Below are 21,409 nucleotides of genomic sequence, written 5' to 3' on the forward strand. Positions count from 1 at the left end.
GGATAAGAGACCGCGGCACAGCCTGAGAAAAGGCCCACTATTTACCACTCATTTATCAAATTTTCAAATGACCCTATTGTCTCATCAATATGCTCTCCCGGGTCGAAACTCAAGGCGCCCCGACACATCGGTTGGAGATTGAGAAATCGTTCAATCGACAGCTCTACGCTCATCATCTTTCTCGAGCTGCCTGTTATGGCACAAGGGTCATTCTTCGGCAGATTTCACCAGAGGCAAACGACATCTTCGATTTCATCATTGCGCTCCATAAGTCTTGCAATGGTCGCTGGATTGATTTGGTAACAAAGGGCGCTATAACAAAACAGGAGCTATATGCCTTTCTCGATTACGCCGCTCTATTTTTGAGCAACATTGGGAACTATTTTGTGAGCGAGCAACTTTCCTACCTAATGGCTGCTAGCGTTTACTGATTGAATAAAGGCCGATGGCGACAACAAGATCATTCCCAACGTTTCTGCACATGCTCTCGAGAGGCTCGCTAGATACTCAAATGAGACCAAGTCTGCCCTCGAGAAGGTCATCGAACCCATGTTATCGACAGCGCCATCGAGTTTTGGATATCCGAACGAAACTTCGCAGGCAATTACTATCCTGGAGAACATCGAATTACCCGGCATGAGGTCTGAGTAGTTTCTAAAGTTATAGAAGCGCACAACATCGAGACGGAGAGCACTAGAGTCATGGAGTGAGTAGTCTCACTGTGGGAATCGACCGGAATAAACTACGGTCCTGCGGTCAGTCGGCACTGGGCCGTCTCCTTTGCCGCCTAAAAATCTGGCGGTGCACTGCCGATTTGAAGCCCTGTACAGCATTCTATAAGAAGCTATCCGCAGTCGATGGCGAGTACGAAGAATGGAGAAAAGCTGCGTGTGCAAAACCAGAACCACGCTGGAAGTTTGTCCAAGCGAGTACGTTCATTGGGCCCGATGGTGTTGAGCTGAAGGTATATGATGCAAGCGACGAGGGGATCATACAATCTTGGGCTGAGAGAGAAATCTAAGAGGTCCAGCATTGTGTGAGATGAATATCCAGGTTGAGATTCAGGCTCGACGAGCATCTGGAGCAATATAGTTTAGAAGAGAGTGATAGCTTCAAGTGTATAGGTGGTGGAGCAGCCACGTAGCATACGTGAGATACTGTCCTTTTTGAGGCACAAGTGGGTCAAGTAGCGGTCTGAAGCAGTATTGGTACGAATCGTGATACGAATCCGAACTGGAGGAGAGCATGGATATGGGTGGCTTCCCTTCACAATTAGAGGCAATGACACTAATGGCTCAATGAATAACGCAGAGCCGTAAAGATACCTGGCGAAGGTGGGGAGGTTCGAACAAGGTTCTATTATAAAATAAGGGTGACCAGAAGGAAATTCGACAACTACAAAATGTCCAATTGGAAAGGGAAAGGTCTTAAAAGTCTATAATATAGAAAGATCAGACTTTATATAAAGGATCCTCGCTACGCTTAGTATAGTGGATCTGATAATATTAGTGTCGTATAACTTGCGTACGAGGGAAAGGTTTCTATGTCTATACGCAATAGTCTGTAATGTTCTGTAGAATGTAACTAGTAGCTTCTGAATGCGAACCATCTACGTATTAGAGACTGTAATTCCCAATAGGACCGGATGGAAAAATAAGGATCCCAGAAAACGTATCAACTATGACCACAACTTTCGTCAACCGATTCGTACTCCCGAGGTCCCTCGCATGCCACCGCCATCAGCACTCTGCCCTTTACCTGATCCTGAGGTCATAGTCGAACATTCACCCTCCTTGCATCAACACCTGTCCGATCAACTCGGTTTTTATCCAGTGGTTGAGCGTGATAATCGAGTTGTGGGGAAGAATACCAGCCAATATTAGACTCTGCGGCCCAGTTCCTACTAAAAGGACGCAATATTCTCCGATAGAAGATAGCCCGCAGCTGACGGTTGGGACGAGGTGATATTGGCATGGTATTATCACGGCGAGATCATTTTTGATTTCTGATTTGTCCGTCAAGATAAAGACCTTTACTACAAGTCTTATGGTATAGCGTTTCTGATACTATAAACTGTTCTACAAAGTCTCTAGAAGTGCTAAATATCTACATATCTACAGAGCATAGTAGGCCACACTGTATCGAGATTTTATATGCTTTTAATAGGATGGCATTCTGTGGTTTTATACATCGCAGAGTAAGGAAATCCGGTTTCGGTGTCCCGGACAAATTCATTGATCAAGAACGATTGCAAATCACCTAAAGGTTTGGGCCGGCAGATCATTTTCATCTGGTCCCTCATTGTACTTGTTGGAGGTCCTAGGCTTTGCATGACGGAGCCGATCTCCCTTTAGGACATTGGACTTATTGATCGCTTCTTTCTCGTCCTCCTCTAGACCCAGTATTAGTAGCCTGATACTTTAGAATTGGCCAAGCAAAATAACATGGACTTACCAAGCTGTTGATTGGAATTGGAATAAGGAGGTTGCATTGGATCTTCGTATGACTCATTATCTCTTTGGACGGGGACCTTATCTCTCAAGTTTGGGTTGGTCTCATGGGCATACGAGTCCTCTGTGAAGTCTTCGGTCACGGGCGAGGGATCATTCTCGGCCTCATAATTATCTTCTGCGACTCTTTCGGCAGGGTTCGACATGTTGTAATCTGAGTAGGTGGTGTGCAATGTTTCAACGTAATATACCCGAGAAGGAGACAGAGGCGTTATTAAAATATACCAAGTTTTGGAAGAATCTCAAATCTATTGTTCAGACCAGTCATTACAAAGTCAGAACTTGGCCGTGCTACTTATTGTCCAACTTTTCTGACGTACGGACTATGTAACTCCAAGTCTATGGCCGCCATACGTCGTTATGATCTAGTTAAGAACCGAGCTTGATAACATATGAAGTCATACGCCACGAGGCACGTTGCGGCAAATATTGCGCTCAACAGAGTTGTGTGGCCATAAGGCACAAGGAAGCGACTATTCAGTCAACCAAAGTTGGCGCCTGCTCATCATCTTCGACTCTATCAAAGAGGTGTACTCTGTTTGAATCTACGAGCTAGTAGATGAGATAATGAACGCACAATTTTGTATTGTGCAATGTGTAGAACTTTGTAGAATAGAGGAAAGGTAAAATGTAAGAGTCTGATACTATGTCCAGATATAGAACACCCCCACTATCATAGGCACGTGAATTGTCAATACAACAACCCCCTATAGTCATTTTCTCCCAGAAAGTGAAGCTATTCACCTGCATATAGTGTAAACTGCAATCGATCGGCCGATATCAGGACGTAGTCCCAATTAATCAACAAAACGGCGGAAAGCAGTTGCTGCTAGTGGCTTGGTGAAACCATCGGCTGCTTGGTGCTATGTCCAAATGTATGAGAAGGCTATAGAACTGGACTAAAGCTCTTATCGTAAAAGGTGGCAACATACTATAGTATGCTTAGTTCTCGCATAGTAGTTAGGATTCTTTACAAGAGCCATTGTACTCGTGATGTCTGTATGAATCACAATTGGCTTATCGAGCAAACCGTACTTCGAATTATACATCTTCAGCTCGGTGAGTAGAAGAATCAGCTAACGGGCTTTTTAAACTGCTAATGCTTAAGCGATATATACGTACTCGGATTCAGTTGACGAAAATGTAACTAACACAAGCTTCCTTCTTAGGAGATGGAAGGTGGCGCTGGAGGTTCCAAATAAAATAAGGGTGACCAATGAGAGAGGCACAGACAGGCTATTAATAGCGGAAGATACATATCTACAGCACACAATCGAAATAACGGGTAAACTTGGAGCGTAGATATTCTATTTCTATAAAAGTTCATGGGCGCGATATACGAGATATCATAATCAGCCCTTTTCTGTCCGAATACTTCGCCGAACCCAGGTCTTTCGGAAGAAGATCCGCATCTCCATTTGCGATGAGAGCTTCAACAAGAGTCGCTGTCCCCGCGTGCGTAAACCCAAGACGCCGGTACAATTCCACCGTGACACGATTTCCCGCCTTAACCATGAGCCGTACTTGGATTCCACGAGGAAGTGCGCGGTATGAACGGAGATGATTAAGAGCCTCCTGGCACAATTTGCCTCCTAGTCCGTTTCCGCGATGTTCCGGAAGCGTAAACAAGCTTAGCATCTGCCATCGCTCTTCCTCTTCGTCGGCCTTTTGCGGTGGTTGGCCAGCTTCCGCAGGCAACTCGAAATCAGCCCTAGATGAAGGCCCTCGCAGAGTTACCTGGCCGATCCATTGGATGCTGTCCGGAGATGATGGATTAAGGTTGAGTGGTGTTGCGGCACAAATAAAGAGTTCTCGATCAGGAAGAGTGAGACGATCTATCCAGTCGGCATCGGTGAAGGCGGATTCAATGTCATAAGTAGATGAGAAAGAATCGGGTGAAGTTTTCAACGCATTTAGGCGTAGGTCTCGATATTTCTGAGCGGAGATGTCGATTCCATCTGTCTTAGAGACCCGGAAGAATGAGTAGGTATAGTTGGAAGCCATGGACAGGAAATTGAAGGAGTGCATTCCATCAGAGTATAGCGCTTATTGATTATTTATCTGTTATAATTTAATGACTCAGATAGGGCAAGCTACGGCCAACTTGAAATTGGCCGACATCTCACCGGGCCTGATCCACTCTTCTAAGTTCTAAATCTCCACTATTGGCGTTAGAGGATATGCTCTACCATCTAATGCTGAAGCTAATTATGCTAATTAGCTAGAGAATAGACCTGAATAAAGCCCTGACCCAGTTTTATTACATATTTGGTCGCATCTCTCGCTTGGAAGTAGAAGTAGGAGATTGTATGCCTATGATTCCTTGGGGCCGGCAATATGGGATACAACATGTCAAGATAAAAATGAGAAATGGATAAAGCAATAATTTGGTAGTCTTTATTTTAACCACAACCGGCGATGTTCTCTGAATTGAGCAGAGTTGGGAATAATCCATAAATATTTATAGGGTATAAGCCCCGTGGACGCGAAGCTAGGCAATAATAATTCATGATTCGTCAAAGTTTTCGAAGCATCAAATCAAATCAAACGTCCCATAGTGATACTGATTGAGTGCATGGTGGTGATTTGGTGGCACATAGTATCCTTGATACGGGTGGTTCTCCAATGAGAAGTCACCCGTAGTCATCAGGGGATTGTGTAGGCCTGGAGATGAGGCCGAGTGGTTGGAGATTGATAGAGATGGGTCTAATTCATAGAAGTGATTGTGCATCTGCGCTGGCGTCACCGTATGCGGGTGAGCATCGGCCCAGCTCCAAATTTGTTTGAGATCGTTTTTGGTTGGTTCAGCACTGCTGCCAGTCATTTTAGTGATGGTATCAAAGATGCCGAGTACCTCCTCTTGGGCTTCTCGTGTTTCTAAGCACTCTGCAGCGAGTACAAGAAAGCGCATGGATATATCGGCGACACCACTATTTAAATGGTCAGACACAGATATTTCTGGAATTTTGGTCATGATTTGTACTCACCGGTCTGTGGTGTGGGCAATAAGGCCACAAATTTCGTGCGCATGGCTGCATTGCATTTTCCGCATATCCTCATCGAACTCTGACTGGAAAGGGTGTGTTTTGGCCAGCAGAATACGACTGGCGTGGTAGAATAATCGAGAAACAATGGCAGACCGGTTGGCAAGCCTGAAAATATGAGTTAGTGAACGGGTTAAATGTGAGATAATTGAGGACATACCAAACTTCAGGAAAGACCGATTTCGAATTCGTTTGCCATGGCTGCAAATGACCAAGGGGTACAAGGGATCTAGGAATAGATTTTGCCCATTGCTCACACCACCTGTTGTGCGTAATCCATTCATTATCGTTGAGCTGGATGGCCCGCGCCGCATCGTCACCTAGACCGTGAGATTGGCGCGAAGATACTTGGAAGGACATGACTTTCGCGAAAATATAAAGTATCCGATGATGCCAAAGATCTTGATTGCTCCCATTGGTGGCCTGTGAATGATCCATGTCCATGTTGACCCCCCAAGTGTTTGGATCCCAAGACAAGGTCCAATTATATCGCATACAGTTCAGGAGCTCTGCACTGACGCTGATCCTGAAACATGCTCCACCTAGCCCGGGGGTTTTGGCAGTCCAGCCACATTCTCGGATCAAAGCTCGAGAGCCTGCGGTGTGGTTTCCACTGTGTCCTGATTGGCTTGGCATGCTTTCGGAGAAGCCAAGGGCAAGGGCTGCTGTTGCGCAGAGTACAGAGTCACGGTTAGGATCATGGGTTGCATTCAGAAGATCCCGAGTAGCCGCATCATAATAATGTGCCGCTTTTTCATCCCCATAGGAAGGGTCTACCGAAGAAAGGTGTGTAGCACCACATGCGAGAAATGCCTTTAGCAGTATGGGCTCGCCAATGGCAAATCCTGGAAGAATCTGGGAAAACTGCACGTTGTGAGCAAGCTGTAATAATAGAGTTTGGGAAATATTACCCACATGGTTCATTTCATCCATTATATCCATCCGGGGACCAACTTCTTCCATGAAAGTTCTGAGAAGACAGACTTGCTCTGGGTCAGTGAGAAAAGCATGGTATTCATGTTTTCCAGCCAGTTTGCGTGCGAAATGAGACGTTCCGTGCGGAAGCAGTTCATCTCCTGGTACCAAGTGAGACTGGTGCCAAGTATCAGTTCCAACAAAATCCGCGGCATCTGGATGCGGCACATCAAAGCTCAGTGGGTCGAATGAATGTGCCACCGATTGAAAGAGATTTGTCAAATCATCATCCCCCATAAAGTCAAAGTCATGGTGTGATTGTCGGTTCTCTTGAACGGGACTCTCAGGCGGGACGGGCGGGTATATCTCGAAGCCTCCCACATACTGAGACGCAATCAAACGCGAGTCATCTCGAAATGTCACCTTCGATCCGTGGGGGCGAGCGATAATGTGTGGAGGCGCCACAGTTTGAGTATCAATAAAATTGAGCCGGACACCACGCCGACAGATGCGATCCGACTTGCGACAATTGAGACATCGTCCCACAGCTTCGTCGCATTTCAAATGTCTTTGGCGACAAGTGAGGCAGCCTGTGCGTACCCTCCTAGCTTTGGTATCTGGGGCATCTGAGGATTTCTTGCGACTGGACCGGGGTCGGGGTGTGCCTTGTGAATCGCTTGCCTGGCTTTTTGGAGTGGATGTCCTTGTGCTGACGCTGGGCGACTGCGGCTGCGCCTTCGCTACTTTTCGAAGGTTCATATTTCCCGTAAACTGCGAACTGCGATAGCTTTTGGCGTTATAATGCAACTATGCTTTAGTCCCCGGCGCCAATTGGAGTTCCAACCGATAGAGGTTTCCCGAATACACAATATGCCGTTGTAGGTTCTACCCAGATGGCCATGTTCGTTGTTGGCAGTTTCAAAATTATATCCAACTAGGGGAAAGAAGATTGCGACTGTCTTCGGGATTGGTATTCAAGTGTAGCTTTGGATCCAACTACCAGGCGGGACAGGAGGGGCAGGCAGGAAGGGATCGGCGAATAATTCTGGGGGGGCAAAAAGGGGTCAGCTGAAGATTATCAGAAAGCGAAAGCACCATATTAATATACTCACTAGCCCCTTGCTTATGTAGCCACACAGACGTCTCGAAGTTGCGGAGAAGTGGATGGATGGATGTTAAGTTAAAGATCGAGTCGAGAAAAAAAGGTGGGTCGCTTTGCCAAGATCGCCGGTATACGGAGTACGAGGTGTATACGGAGTAGTAGGTTATGCATATTTACACCAAGCGGAGTAGATACAGTCAAGATAAAGCCCTGGAGTACTCAAGTACTTATGTATTATACAGTGGTTATCCGAAAAAGGCTGAAATTGCAGCCAATATATATTCTCCGGTGTCGAGACACCAAACCGTCCCAGACACACTGTCTAGGCCTTTCTCCCCAATCGCGGTAGTTGGACTCGACCCAGCAATATTAACACAATGACTCCCCATAAGGCTGCAGATATGAAGGTCAGTTGAAGAGCCGCGGAATATGACGTAATGACTGAGTGGTTATTAGCAAGGTCAAAGCGAGTCGGTACTCCAAAGAAATAGAACATACCTTCTCGTCGATGGATCAGATCCAAGTGAGAAATACTATCCACGGATTTGCGGACAAGTGTAATAATATGATGCTTTTCAATACCAGTGACGTTGTTGTTCAGGTGGTATATGAGACTATTTTGGAAGATCCAGCTGCTGACAGCCACACCCATCACGGCGCCCAGGCTTCTCCACAACCCCAGAGTGGTTGTTGCGACAGCCTGGTCTTGTTTCTCACTAGTTGCGAGAATGGCTACCATCAGGCAGGGAAATGCGAAGCCCTGGCCTAGACTGGAGAATGAGATGCAGATCATAGAGAGTGGTTGAGAGGTGTCAATGCCCATGGATGCAGCTGCACATCCACCTATCACCATGCAGCATACACCGATGATGACGAACGGTTTGAGACGTCTGGTCCAGTTAATCATGAACCCGGTGCTCACACTAGAGATAGTGAGAGCTATGGAGGAGGCCACAAGGCGGAGACCAGAAGCAGTTGGGCTGGTCAGTTTCACGGCCTGAAAATACAGCGGAGCGTTGAACAGCATGGTGTGTACAGACATGGCGGCAAAGAAATTGCCAAAGATAATACTGGCTCGAGGATCCTTTGACATGAGCTCAATTGGTAGCACGGGTCGTGGGACGTGCTGCTCGTAATGCACCAAGATAAATGCTAGGACAAACGATGACAACAGTGAGATAACAATGAGCGGATGGCCCCAAGGATAGATATTCCCTCCAAAGTTCAGGCTCAGGATCAACAGAGTCACACACAGAATCAAGATGATTGATCCCATTATATCGATACTCCGGATTAACTGCCAGACTTTCATGCGCTCCATTCCGGTTTGTTTGATGCCGAGATCCGCCGGGACTGTCCAAGCGGCTGCGATAAAGTAAACGAAGATGAGAGGCAGTTGGATGAAAAACGCACCCCGCCAGCCGATATGATCACACAGGTAACCCCCAAAGGCAAGACCGAGGCTACTGCCGATGCCGAGACACAGGTTGAGGTATGATTGGTAGACCCCGCGATACTCGAGATATACCAAGTCACTGGAAATAATCTGACCGATGGAGAAGATACCACCCGCACCAAGCCCACAAAGCGCGCGAGCAGCGATAAAACTGCCGATACTTTGCGCCATGCCACAACCTGCTGTCGTGAGGAAGAACATCGCAATAGAGAAAAGATACACAGGTTTCCGGCCAAATGCGTCAGAGATGCGTCCAAAGAGAGGCATAAATGCGGTCGATGTCAACAAGAAGGCCGTCGATAGCCAGGAGGCAGAGTTGGCTGCTTTGAAGTAGGAGGTGATGACTGGATGGCTGGAGGCCATGAGTGTTGAGTCAAAGAAGCCGATCATGTAGCCCATCATGATTCCACTGAAAATAATCCAGAACCTTGTCGGCGAGACATCAATGAACCTTGAGGCGTAATTCTTTTCATCTTGGGTTGAGATGCTCGTATTTTGGCTGGGAGAGCCAGCCCCAGAAGCTGGCCTAACATCGAGTCCTTCGGACGCAGAGCATGCACTGGATAGACAGCGAATGAGGGCTTCTTCTTCCGCATCTTTATCTGAGCAGGCTGATTCAATATCCGTTGCGGAATACGAGACATCGTGGTAACTCGTCTTATGGTGGACGGAATTATTGCGCAGGAGCGGGGTGGCCTCGGAGGGGCAAGCATTAACTGATTGCCCCTTGTTGTCGTCAATAGGCATTTTTTTTTAAAAAAAAACCATCAAAAACAAATGTATGAAAATATGTTATTTCATGAGGACGAAGATTCTGCAAGCACGCAATGTAAGTACAGAAAACGCCATCAACAAGGACATGGACTTCGAAAGCAGTGGTGACACAAGAAATAAAGAAAGAAAGAAAAATACGAGCGTAGGGAAATAGGAGCTTTATATCAACGCTAGGGCTGCAAGATCCCTACATGTATTTTATGCAACACAGCATCAATTGCCGAATAAAAAAAAGTGCAGCCCACTGAAGATCCATAGATGTTTGACGCATCGGGAATAGCGTGGTTTGTCAGCGGGGTCCGATCTCGGGAGCCGATAAGATAGGGAATATTTGTTATGGAAGGGCTCAGGTGGGCAACTCTTTTCAACTACATTTGTATCTTAATTTCATAACTGTATCACATTGTCTGCAGCCTCACATCATCCCGAACAATGCATACCCCGCTCCGCATAGCCGTCTTGGAATGTGACACCCCGCTTGACAGCATCGACCGTCGCTATAATGGATATGGCGGGGTATTCCGCATGCTCCTCAAAGCTAGCGCCACTGCCTTGAACCAGCCCGAGATCCTCGATCCAGAAACGGGTCTGGAAATCACGGCTTGGGATATAGTCAATGACGACAAATACCCGAAGCTAGAAGATGTCGATGCCGTGCTTCTAACAGGATCAAGTGCGTGTTGACTCGGTAGGCTCCAAACATTGAATTCACCCACTAATCACAGTGACCCTAAACCAGAACACAACTCCTTCGGAGATTCCCCCTGGATCATCCGCCTCGTCGAATTCACTCAACAAGTTCTCGCTCAGGACCGGGTCCGCCTACTCGGAATCTGCTTTGGACACCAAATCGTCGGCCGCGCATTAGACAGCAAGGTCGGACGAAGCGACCAAGGTTGGGAGATTGCCGTATGTGATATGGATTTGACGGATAAGGGAAAAGAGTTGTTTGGACGGGATAAGATCGTGAGTTCCCTCCGTCTGCTGCGCCTTGTGTCACAAAAGGCTACATACCCAGGCACCCGAGTACATATGCAGACACCTGACATAATTTCTCTCACCGCAAATAGCGCATCCAGCAAATGCACCAGGATATTGTCTTTAATTATCCCCCGAACGTGATTCCTCTGGGCTCATCCCCGCGCTGCGCTGTGCAGGGTATGTATGCGCCGCGCCGCTTTATCACCGTTCAGGGCCATCCTGAATTCACGGGGGAGATGGTCACGGAGATTACCCAGGCTCGGGCCGATAGCGGTATTTTTAAGGTGGACCAAGCTCAGGACGCTTTGAGCAGAGCTAATATTGAACATGATGGTGTCGCCATTGGGGTGACGTTCCTCAAGTTCCTACTGGAGGAGTAAATGCAAGAACAAATCTTTCATGCAACACAAGCGACCTGCATTAGATTTGGTTCGGCTTCTGCCTAGCTCTCTGGCGAATACTGCCTAGTGCTCTTTTAAACTAGTATCAAATAGATCTATCTTCATGTACATAGACGCACTACAATATTTGACATGTTATTATGTAGATAACGAGGGCCTCTCAACACCTACATACATACGATATAAAGTGCCATTTGAGAACGACAAGTAGGTCCATGCTGTTATATAGAGTACAACCTACTCAAAGTATGAGCCCTGCCCCTGTTCACTATGTAGTAGGAGGCTAAGGAAAGAGTACGACTGACAGAGTCCTTCCAGAAAGTGGGTGTGACATTAGATATCTATAATAGAATCCAAGCCACCAAACAGAGCTGTAACACTAGCTCACCGGGTCAAGGCCCAGACTGGAACAAGAGAGCCAAAAAAAAGAGCTAAAGCTAAGGACTCTAGAAAACAGTGGGGAGAAAGAAACCCTGGTATCGTGGTAAACAAGGTCATTGAGGACTGCCCCAGGCAATATCCTCATGCTTCATAATCAGACAAAACGCCTCCTTCCGCAAGCCCGTAGGCCGCGGGCCCCGCAGGGCGATGCAATATGCAAACTCAAGTAAGAAACCAATCGCTTCATCACTAACGCCTTTTTTTCGATGCAAGAGAAAGCGCTAAAGATGCTCAAAGGTCTAGCCGGAGACTGAAGACAGGCAAGAAACAAATAAATCAGTTCGGGCGCGGGCGGGAAAGTCGTCTGCTGCGACGACATTTCTTTCCGTCCGTGTCCGATTGTTCCGGGTTGGTGTTACCCGGGAGAGGGGGGTCTGTGGCCTGACCGTCTTCTGAGTCGGAGTTCATCTATTAGACAAAAGTTAGCAAATATCCCATCTGAATGAAACTTGTGGTTGGAGAACTCACTCGAAGATTCAAGGAAACAACCTCGTCATGTTCATCCCTGAATGAGATACCAACGCCCAAGGTCAGGTTGGAGACGAGGCGTTTCTTAGGTCGGGTTCGTCGTGCGGGACGAGGATCTTCGGAATCGTCGCTGTCCTCCGCAGACCGCTTGCTACCCGTACTAAATGGAGAAGAAGAGCGCGAGGCCTGCAAGCTTGGTTTGATGGGAATTCCGGGAGCGGCTTTCTTATCAGCTGGTACGTCTGTCTTCTCGTCCAAGAGCGCGGCAAAGGCGCGGTCAATGTCGCCACGACATTTCTGGAGCATGTCCACAATAGTTTCCCGGTCATACCGACCCCCCAATCCCTCTTGGATGGATTTGATATCCCAGGGGGGATATAGGTCAACAGCAAGGCCAGCATCGTTGGTTGTATGGCCACTACCGGCTTTTCTTTCCGGTAATGTGAATTGTTGCGGATCGATGTCGGATTTGGAGTCTGGAATGATTTCGGGCTTAATCGCCTCCTTGATAGGTTGGAAAGGCTTCAGCTTGGTAAGAAGTCCTTCATGCTCGCCCTCGATACCCCGCACTGAAGAGTAGTGTTTGAAGTCCTGTGGTCATTAGTGGGGCTCGATGACATGCATGACAGCAAGACACTTACATGGAAGGCTACGTGCAGAACATCCCGATGTTGACTTGGGAGGGCATTGACATCCTGGAACACTGAAACACCATCCATGGTGTATACATTCAAGTCGACCTTGAAGGCCTGACAGAATGCCTGAAGATGCTCGGAGCTGCCCCATTCCCCGTTCTTGCGGGTGGTAGCAATCATTTCCTGGAACCGCCGTTCCATGTCCTCCTGGGACGGAGCGGAGACATCAGCAGAGCGAGTAGCATACGCAGATGCGGCCGCCCGTTTAGGGCGGCGGCGCTCCCCACCTTCAGCAACGACAAATTGCATGAAGTAATCTTTATTGGAAGCCATGTGATTGGCTAGAAGCTGGCGGATTTCGTCTGCATGGTGGGTGTCGCCATACAGTTGGTCGGAGAGGGAGTAATAGAGACAATTGCCTGGGATTGGACGCGTCAGAATAGGTAAACAACGTGATGCAGCTTCTAAAGGCCGCTATGGAGCTCAGAAATCATGCAGCGGGTGGAATTGGCTTACCATCTCCCTCGGTGGGGAGTGCATAAAGGCCTCTCTCTTGAAGAGAGGCCAACTCCAAGCTCGCGTGGTGCATGGGCTTGGCTTGTTTGCAGGCCTGCTGGTCCGGCAACAGGCGGGGCATAGTTGGTGGGGAAGAGATTGAAGAAAGAGGAATTGGAGGAGGAGATGCATCTAGCAACACAGGCACCTCGAGGGTGGGATCGTGAGAATCAGAGCCCGTAAGTATGGGCACGATTCTGCCACCATTAGTGAGAAGTGACATATTGAAGGGAAGACTCGAATAAGAGTCGGCATTTATGGGAGTGTAGATCAATAGACAAACAAATAGATCGATAAAGAAGTGAGGGAAAACCGAGAAAATAGAGAAATTGAAGTCATTGATCTAAGAATGGCAAACAAAAGGAGCCCGCAGAGTGAATTCGGTCCCTGCGGGTGGTTTGAAAAAGGAAATTGTTCGGCCTCCACTGCCCATTTGAGTGCCGGGACGAGGCGGTGAGTATTGGTGTTTGGTGATTGGCCACAACGTGGGCGTTTGCCCACTATGACATCGCCCGGTTTTCTTTGTATAGAAAGCCTTTAGGGCATTCAATTCTATATTTAGTAGATCAAAGGTTCTGCTTGCTTTCCTGACTCGAAAATATCTCAAAGAAGAGTGATTTACGAAAAAAGTGAGAGTAAATTGAGGTAATTGAAGAGCCCTGGAGAGAGATGAAATGTGATCGATAATGTTCAATTCGGAGTGGAGTCCGGAGTTATGGAGCGGAACTTTACGGAGCTCCTTGCTGGGGGTCCGAGTGAAATCACTCAATAATTGAAGACTGAATCGAGGGTCTAGGAGATTTCAGAATCAAAAGCGTGGAGATATATCTCAAAAGCTTTATATATCTATAACTACAATGCTTCCAATCTATTGACCCGAAGTACGCATCACCTCCGCATAAGTGCGGAGTTGTATTTTAAAACTTTGACCGTGTACAGAGTATCCACCCATGTTTCCACTAAAAGTCCCTAGCGTGTTTATTTATTTTTTTGGTGGTATTTGATTGGATTGGAGCTTACACCGCTGCGGTAGAATCCCCGTAATAGGCCAAATACAAAGTGAGGTAATCAGACCCTTACCACACCTTAACAGACCTTACCAGACCCTTATCGGTTAAATGAGATAGCTGGATTGTCCCCTCACCCCGCTCGTCTTAGCTTCCCCCATTTAAGGAGGACTTCCCCGGTGTCAATTGTTCATAGTTATATCTTGCTTAGAACTTCAAAGAGGTCAAAGAGTCCATTATGACAAATAACATTGTAGTTCTGGGGTAAGATCCCCGAGCTCCAACTTTCTCTAGCTTCACCCCTGCAGGAACTGGGTTCGAACCTCCACTAACGTATGTAACAGCGCTGGCGTGTCTGGTTTGACCACCGCATATCTGCTCTCGCAAGACCCCGCCAACAAGATCACCGTGCTGGCAAAACATATGCCTGGAGACTATGATATTGAATATGCATCCCCATGGGCCGGTGCCAACTATATGCCGTATGATCAAACTGAAACTGACTCCTCGATAAAGTTCTGATCAAGTGGGTCTTCTATAGGGTGGGAAAGGAGGGAAGTGCTCATCATAAATGGGAGCGCGATACCTGGCCAGCATTGAAAGAAATCACGGAGAAGTACCCAGAGGCCGGTATCCACTTCCGAGGTATGACCTCTCCCCAGCACCTGGTCAGCATCCGAAGACCCCTTAACAAAATGCAGGCACCTTGATCTACAACCGAAAGAAGGATCAAGAAACAGACACCGGAAAGTGGTTCTCGGAATTGACTCAGCCAAACCCGTGGTATAAAGATGTCGTGCCTGATGTATGTTTTAACCGTGAGATGGTGCCACAGACTTTCTACAGACTGACAATATGAGTCTAGTTCAAAAGCGTCCCCCTTGATCAGTTAGCCCCCGGAGTGGACAACGGCCAGGAGTTCACATCTGTCTGTATCAACACCGCCGTCTACCTGCCGTGGTTGGTCGGTCAGTGTATCAAGAACGGCGCTGTTTTCGAGCGAGCTGTCTTCAAGCATATCGCTGACGCGGCAAATGCCCACCACACCGGACAGAGAGCTGACGTCGTGATCAACTGCACTGGCCTATCATCCAAGACCCTCGGTGGTGTTCTCGACGACAAGATGTATCCCGCCCGTGGCCAGATCGTCGTGGTCCGCAACGACCCCGGTCCCATGGTGTCGACATCCGGCACTGACGACGGAGAAGATGAGGCGTTGTATATTATGACTCGTGCTGCAGGTAAGATCTTATATGCAGGTTTTACTGCTAGGCCGTTGGCTTATTGCTTCTAGGTGGTGGCACGATCCTCGGTGGCTCTTATCAAAAGCACAACTGGAGCGGAATCCCAGATATGAACCTTGCCAACCGCATCATGAAGCGTTGCATCGATATCTGCCCCAGTCTCGTTAAGAAGGGACAGGGAATTGAGGGGTTGGATATCATTCGCCACGGCGTTGGCCTGCGCCCGCTGAGAGAGGGTGGCACTCGCATTGAAAAAGACAAGGTTGACGGTGTGGCAATTGTTCACAACTACGGCCATGGAGGATTTGGCTACCAGGCATCCTTCGGCTGTGCATATTCCGCTGTGTCCTTGGTCAAGGAGGTTCTGCAGAACAAATCCCGCGCTAGGCTGTGAGTACCCGCGTTGTACACATCAATTGTTGTATACTAGTCAGTGTCGGAGCTTTGTCTTCGCATGTATATATTGCAAAGTCTGTTCGGCCTGTATATGCCATTGTGACGTCAATTGATAATTGTTCGAACGCTCAATTTGAGACTCAGCAAGGGAATCAGTCAACTCCATCTATAAACATTTCATCAATTGCTCCACGATGTCAGCACCTACGTCCAAAGAAGCAGCCCTGAAAATCAACAAAGTCCTGAATGAGTTTGGTAGATCTCCTCTACATGGCACAGGACTTGCCGACCCAAAGTCGGCCAGTCCTGAGATAGTGCTGGCGATGGCTCTGGACGCCCTGATCAAAGCAAGGCCAATCTCTCACGAGTTGGTGCAGAAGACAATCAAGAAGCTAATCGAGGCCAACTACCACGAGATCGACGTACTTTCCAAAACTACGTGGGAAGATCGAACAATGGTTCTGCAAGAAGGGGGTTACAACCGGTATCGAGAGCAGGGCGCTACCAATCTCGGTGAGCTCGCGAAGCTGGTTGTTGAGAGATACGGTATGCCCTCACTTCTATCTGCGGATTTGGATTTGCGATGCTATACTACACGTGGAAGCGGACTCTGACGTTACATGAGTACAGGTGGCGATTTAAACAATCTCGTCAAGCTGGCAGACGGCAAAATCCACAAAGCTAGAATATTGATGAAAGAGGTCAGGGGGATGGGCGACTTGGCAGTGGAGGTATTTTTTAACAATGTTCAAAGCATATGGACAAGCATTGCTCCTTGTCTCGATTCACGGAGCTTAAAGACCGCAGCCGAGATCGGGATTGGAACTGATTTGGATGAAATATATAACGCGCTAGAGCAGGATCGTATGCGCATGAGTCGGTTTGCCAATGGCCTCTCTGAAGTCCGACTGGAGAAAAGGCAGGAAGTAATTGAGGAACTTTGAGATTGCATACTAGCTTATGGTGGTGATGAACGGGATATTGTCAATGTATCTTAGCGAAAAAGAATGACAGAATTATGCGTCTTTCCCTCACGTACAAGGATTCCTGCCTTTGATCTAGGATACTGATCTCTCCTCACTCAGCCCATTTGTCAGGAGCTCGCAACGAAAAAGGGAAACAATGAACATACATCACCGATATATGATTTACCGGCCTTTCGGATTTGGGGCCAAATGGATCACCTTTTGAAGTCAGCAACCATGTTCAACAAACATCGAATAAACCACAGCCGCTTACCACTGGAACTATGGCCGACACACTCAGAAACGCCAGCATGGCGGTGCATCCAGTCCATCCCAAATTCTCAAACGCAAGTTCTGAAAGCAATGGGCCGAGTACAGTCCCAGCGCCAAATGCCGCATCAAGGAGCATATAAGCCTCAGTGACTGCACTTTTATCGCCATATATATCAGGTTGTTCCTCTTGGACGGCATTCACGATGCGAGGTATCTCCGCAACCAACGGGGTCAGCGATGTATTGAGCCCTATCCCTGTTTATTGTGAGCAAATCTGTGGGTAACTTTGACGTTCAAGGAACTTAGGTCGGAGCTTACCAACAACAGATAATATCACGCACGCCATGACCTTATTTGTGGTATTGTCGTGTTGTATCAGGGCGAGGGCAGCGACTGCTACAGCTGCCAACGTAAACCCAAGACCGGAAATCAACCGAACGCCATATTTGTCTGAGAACATTCCAACAAATGGACCTATCAATGACGGAATGGTTAAGTTTAAAAACATGGTCCCCGTAGCGCCGGAAAGCCAATGAAATGTCTGCTTGATAAAAATCGGGAGGACGGCATCCATGGCGCTAACCAAGATCGTGTTGATGAGACATCCATATAACGCAGCAAATATGCGATGATTTCGAAGAAAGCCTCCGACAATAGTCCACCAAGAAGGATCTTTTGCAACCGCAGAAGAGGTCTCGCGGTAGCGTGAGAGGAGCGGTGTTGTGATGGTTGGATCACCATCTTCAACTGTTGATAGTCGCCGTTTTCCATTTGCAACGGCACTTTTTCTCGAGCTTCCATTGGGAAGGGAATAACTCTTACTGGAATCATTCTGCCCTCTATACTTTTCGGCAGTTTTTCTGTCGATCATGAGCAGAATGAGGATCAAGTTAATGAGGACCACGCCAAGACCCATTATGAAGACAGGATAGAACCCTGCTTTCTCATATACAATTCCTCCGAGAGTAGGTGATACGAGCACGCCAAAATTCATGCCCGAGAGTCCGAAGCCAATCCAGGGTCCCAGCTCGTGCGACTCGATCGTGTCCACCAACAGCGTTAAGCCGGCAGTGTAGACAACACCCGCAGATAGACCCTGGAAAATCCTTGCCACGATAATCACCCATGGCCTGACTCCAAGCATGAACGAGAGGGTGGCACCGAATGCACAAGAGAGGCCTCCTAGGAATGGTATTTGGCGTCTCTCGCATTTTCCGACAATCCAGCCTGCGATCGGGGCGCCAAGTACCATTGCGAAACCGAAGACGGCCAACGAGGTTGATGTCCAGAATGGAACGTCAGCCTCTGGTAGTCCGAACCGAACCGTTAGGGAGAAAGGAAGCACAGATACGATCTAGAAGAGAACCCGTGGGGTCAGTACTGCCATTTGACAGTTTAAGGGTATAAACACATACGATCCCATAAAGAAATCCATCAGTGAAAGTGGTTGAGAAGACAGCAAGGCCGATCAGTTGCTTGGATGAGCGCAGATTGAAAAGCCATGGTTTACTTGGTACGATATCCTCCATGATGATTCGGAGATGACAAATTAAGAATCACACTGAAGCTCAATTTGATTATGCCCTCGAAGTCCACCCAGTAAGCAATAATACTGTGATAGAAAGATGCAGGTGTTTGTAAAGTCAAGTCCAAGATAAAGATGTAAGGGGGAAGGAAGGTGCAGTCAAGACAGAATCTGAAGCATATACTTTTGCATCGACGTTATATGACATAAACTAAGTAGTACCGTCAGCAATGAGTAGGTTTTAATAGAAGCAGTCTTCGTATCGTGGAATATTGGTAATTTAGTCCGAGATTCAACCAGTTATTCTCTGTATATTGCCCTAGTTCGTATATCCATGCATGGAGGGATGATACATGCACGTTATGTGCATGATTTATTGACGATCAGCACAACTGATTGGGCCAATGATGATGCACTGGGTGAGATTCTCCACCAAATCGCAAGTTGCACCAGCTGAATGATTTGCTGCGGGCCCGCTGGACATGCAGAGCATTTTTAGGGTCCCTTGAAGTGAGTTCGTGGGGTTTGTTGGAAACGTGTTGCCTACAATAGCTTCTCGTGATTGAATGGGTACAGTAGTTTAACCAATCACATATAGCTGTGTAGTTGTCTTTGTGTTTTTAATATGGGGTTCGGGCCCTTTTATTGTACTGCGGGGTCCCATTGCTTTTTCGGGGTAAACTACTTTTGCCTTGAATCTCTATACTGACCTTTTCCATTATCTTTTACAAATTTTCCTTCATTCTAAACACAATTCGATGCCATCTAACTCAATTCCGAGCTGGTATATAATCTATCTAGTCCGACACAAAAGCCCAATGAAACACAGAACCCCACTAAGCAATCAAACAGTCCAAATTATCAATTTTAACTTGCAGACCTTGTTGAGATAAAGAGAGAGCAACATTATTCCGTTTTATGCTTGATCTATTATTGGCGGAGATAATCAAGAGCAGTAAAAATTTGAGATATATGAATCACGAATTCATGGCATCATAGTTAATCTTTGATACAAACAGTGATATACCCATAGTAATGTTATATCTATGCTCACGGGAAGGAACACGATGTACAAACTATAAACAGTTGATGCGTGGAGGCGTAAAGCTCACTATATTACAAGGGTTTGAAGGGTTCGATGGTTCCATGTGTCATGCGTTCTTGCAAAGTCTCTTTGTGTGCTACATATTCTTGAGTTTCTGTCTCATAAAGAGAATATCTTTCATCAAGCTTAGTACATAGAGTAGACACATAGATATAGTATGGTTTTCGTAGGGTTTCAATCGTCTGTCTTCTTTCTCACTCTCTGCTCATAATTATATCTCTAGATCTCCGCTATTTTACTGAGACTGTTGAAATTGAGGCTCTAGCTGAAGCTTGCAGTATGCCAGATACCAACCTTAACCTTTATCCTAAAGTCGCATCCATCGTTTGACAATGATAGCCGAGTGAAGCCCCATGTCAAGAAAACGCTATGCCGAATACAGCATAGCGCCCGCACTGGCCAGTGGCGCATCACGTGAGTTACAAATGGCCTTGGCAGACCCGCTGCTTGCGACAGCGCAGCAGCTGTCGACGCCCTCATTTCCACTTTCCCCCTGTTCTGCTTCATTCAAACCCTGGCAAGCTTTTTGACCAAACGCGTGTTGCTCATTATAGCTCCCCTCAGACCCACTGTGTCGTCTCAAAGGTGTGTTTACCTTTGTTATAGAACCAGCAAACTACGGTCCGGCCTGGCAAACTCCGGCGAACCTAACTTCCATCATCGCTTGAGCGATTGGCGAGACCAAGCGGCATATGTATTCGTATCATAAGCTAACCTAGCATCTTTGAAGACCAAATCTAGTCACACGACACCAATTCTTCCTTCGTCGAAACTTTGCAGCCTAACGACTCCCCCTCCGCATTATTGATTCGCGAGCACAAGACCCTGAAGATCACTTTCATCTCATTAACCCTTCAACAAAGCTATCGCAATGGATTTCACAAACATCTTGTATGTTGGCTCTTCGTGTGATACATTTGTGCCAATACTGATTCATTGCAGCCGTCTTGTCAACATCGCTGTGGGCGTGTTTATGGTGCTCGGTGGTATCAGTAACTTCTTCACCGGTACCTGGAGTTCATTCATCCTGGGCGCATATGCCGTTGTCTTTGGTCTCGGTAGGTTCCTACGATAATCCGAACTCACAACGTCAATACTCAGCGCTAACATTATCCTAGTCGTTGGCGGACTGGAGTTCCTCCCTCACGTCCCGGACTACGCGTACCGTTATGCGTCGTTCCTCTTCTCCTTCCTCGGCCGTGGTGTCTGTAAGTTATACTTTTGCACGCCTTCAATCAGAGGCGAACTTCGGTGGCTAATCACTTCCGTCAACAGTCTACATCTTTATCGGTTCCATTCTGCTGCACGACCACGTGCTGCGCATCATTGATGGTTCGCTGATCGCCTTCATCGGTCTCGGATACGTCGCCCTCGAGTTCATTCCGTCTATCGAGCCCCCTTCGAACATGCGCGAATCTGACCAGGGCTGGGGTGCTGAGCAGGTCTAAACTGCCACCTGAGTACTCCGTAGGTGGTGATGACAAATTTCCTGTCACGTTGACACCATGATGGATACTGTCTGTTCAGGCAGTTTCCTTCGGCATGCGGTATGCGATGTTCGATGAGCGCAATGACCTTGGGATGTCCTTGAGTCTGAAATTGATCGGCAAAG

The 21,409-nt window shown here is 47.4% G+C and overlaps 12 protein-coding genes across 12 annotated transcripts; 5 read left to right on the top strand and 7 right to left on the bottom strand.

The window, feature by feature from the left end:
* Window positions 1-89: 89 nt before the first annotated feature.
* On the top strand, window positions 90-651 carry N7471_005953 (uncharacterized protein; the record flags this gene model as incomplete). The annotated part of the gene is made up of 2 exons (XM_057278672.1): window positions 90-386; window positions 442-651. 2 exons carry the CDS (start codon window positions 90-92, stop codon window positions 649-651), a joined length of 507 nt encoding a protein of 168 aa, XP_057138282.1.
* Window positions 652-2,261: 1,610 nt separating this feature from the next.
* Window positions 2,262-2,656, bottom strand: N7471_005954 (uncharacterized protein; the record flags this gene model as incomplete). Its single annotated transcript, XM_057278673.1, has 2 exons — window positions 2,262-2,392; window positions 2,455-2,656. Coding segments are annotated over 2 exons (333 nt in total), but the record flags the coding sequence as incomplete, so codon positions are not given.
* A 651-nt stretch (window positions 2,657-3,307) lies between these two features.
* Window positions 3,308-3,559, bottom strand: N7471_005955 (Reverse transcriptase RNA-dependent DNA polymerase; the record flags this gene model as incomplete). The annotated part of the gene is made up of 2 exons (XM_057278674.1): window positions 3,308-3,373; window positions 3,443-3,559. The coding sequence occupies 2 exons, from the start codon at window positions 3,557-3,559 to the stop codon at window positions 3,308-3,310; spliced, it is 183 nt and encodes a 60-aa protein (XP_057138284.1).
* Window positions 3,560-3,833: 274 nt separating this feature from the next.
* On the bottom strand, window positions 3,834-4,514 carry N7471_005956 (GNAT family N-acetyltransferase; the record flags this gene model as incomplete). The annotated part of the gene is made up of 1 exon (XM_057278675.1): window positions 3,834-4,514. The coding sequence occupies one exon, from the start codon at window positions 4,512-4,514 to the stop codon at window positions 3,834-3,836; it is 681 nt and encodes a 226-aa protein (XP_057138285.1).
* Window positions 4,515-5,043: 529 nt separating this feature from the next.
* Window positions 5,044-7,228, bottom strand: N7471_005957 (Zn(II)2Cys6 transcription factor; the record flags this gene model as incomplete). Its single annotated transcript, XM_057278676.1, has 4 exons — window positions 5,044-5,440; window positions 5,498-5,662; window positions 5,715-6,418; window positions 6,470-7,228. The coding sequence occupies 4 exons, from the start codon at window positions 7,226-7,228 to the stop codon at window positions 5,044-5,046; spliced, it is 2,025 nt and encodes a 674-aa protein (XP_057138286.1).
* A 665-nt stretch (window positions 7,229-7,893) lies between these two features.
* Window positions 7,894-9,774, bottom strand: N7471_005958 (putative MFS multidrug transporter; the record flags this gene model as incomplete). Its single annotated transcript, XM_057278677.1, has 2 exons — window positions 7,894-8,012; window positions 8,070-9,774. 2 exons carry the CDS (start codon window positions 9,772-9,774, stop codon window positions 7,894-7,896), a joined length of 1,824 nt encoding a protein of 607 aa, XP_057138287.1.
* A 459-nt stretch (window positions 9,775-10,233) lies between these two features.
* N7471_005959 (type 1 glutamine amidotransferase) lies at window positions 10,234-11,162 on the top strand (the record flags this gene model as incomplete). Its single annotated transcript, XM_057278678.1, has 3 exons — window positions 10,234-10,474; window positions 10,541-10,767; window positions 10,872-11,162. 3 exons carry the CDS (start codon window positions 10,234-10,236, stop codon window positions 11,160-11,162), a joined length of 759 nt encoding a protein of 252 aa, XP_057138288.1.
* Window positions 11,163-11,900: 738 nt separating this feature from the next.
* On the bottom strand, window positions 11,901-13,505 carry N7471_005960 (uncharacterized protein; the record flags this gene model as incomplete). Its single annotated transcript, XM_057278679.1, has 4 exons — window positions 11,901-12,032; window positions 12,093-12,683; window positions 12,734-13,146; window positions 13,244-13,505. 4 exons carry the CDS (start codon window positions 13,503-13,505, stop codon window positions 11,901-11,903), a joined length of 1,398 nt encoding a protein of 465 aa, XP_057138289.1.
* A 1,022-nt stretch (window positions 13,506-14,527) lies between these two features.
* On the top strand, window positions 14,528-15,927 carry N7471_005961 (FAD-dependent oxidoreductase; the record flags this gene model as incomplete). The annotated part of the gene is made up of 6 exons (XM_057278680.1): window positions 14,528-14,553; window positions 14,634-14,771; window positions 14,831-14,934; window positions 14,991-15,094; window positions 15,155-15,530; window positions 15,584-15,927. The coding sequence occupies 6 exons, from the start codon at window positions 14,528-14,530 to the stop codon at window positions 15,925-15,927; spliced, it is 1,092 nt and encodes a 363-aa protein (XP_057138290.1).
* Window positions 15,928-16,123: 196 nt separating this feature from the next.
* On the top strand, window positions 16,124-16,873 carry N7471_005962 (uncharacterized protein; the record flags this gene model as incomplete). The annotated part of the gene is made up of 2 exons (XM_057278681.1): window positions 16,124-16,475; window positions 16,560-16,873. 2 exons carry the CDS (start codon window positions 16,124-16,126, stop codon window positions 16,871-16,873), a joined length of 666 nt encoding a protein of 221 aa, XP_057138291.1.
* A 204-nt stretch (window positions 16,874-17,077) lies between these two features.
* N7471_005963 (uncharacterized protein) lies at window positions 17,078-18,696 on the bottom strand (the record flags this gene model as incomplete). Its single annotated transcript, XM_057278682.1, has 4 exons — window positions 17,078-17,113; window positions 17,169-17,422; window positions 17,486-18,521; window positions 18,583-18,696. The coding sequence occupies 4 exons, from the start codon at window positions 18,694-18,696 to the stop codon at window positions 17,078-17,080; spliced, it is 1,440 nt and encodes a 479-aa protein (XP_057138292.1).
* A 1,972-nt stretch (window positions 18,697-20,668) lies between these two features.
* N7471_005964 (TVP15 family protein) lies at window positions 20,669-21,245 on the top strand (the record flags this gene model as incomplete). The annotated part of the gene is made up of 4 exons (XM_057278683.1): window positions 20,669-20,688; window positions 20,740-20,855; window positions 20,916-21,005; window positions 21,073-21,245. 4 exons carry the CDS (start codon window positions 20,669-20,671, stop codon window positions 21,243-21,245), a joined length of 399 nt encoding a protein of 132 aa, XP_057138293.1.
* Between the last annotated feature and the right edge of the window lie 164 nt (window positions 21,246-21,409).

Source organism: Penicillium samsonianum, assembly GCF_028829775.1.
Source record: "Penicillium samsonianum strain IBT 33392 chromosome Unknown utg000003l_segment0_segment0, whole genome shotgun sequence".
In the NCBI taxonomy this organism is placed as follows: domain Eukaryota; kingdom Fungi; phylum Ascomycota; class Eurotiomycetes; order Eurotiales; family Aspergillaceae; genus Penicillium; species Penicillium samsonianum.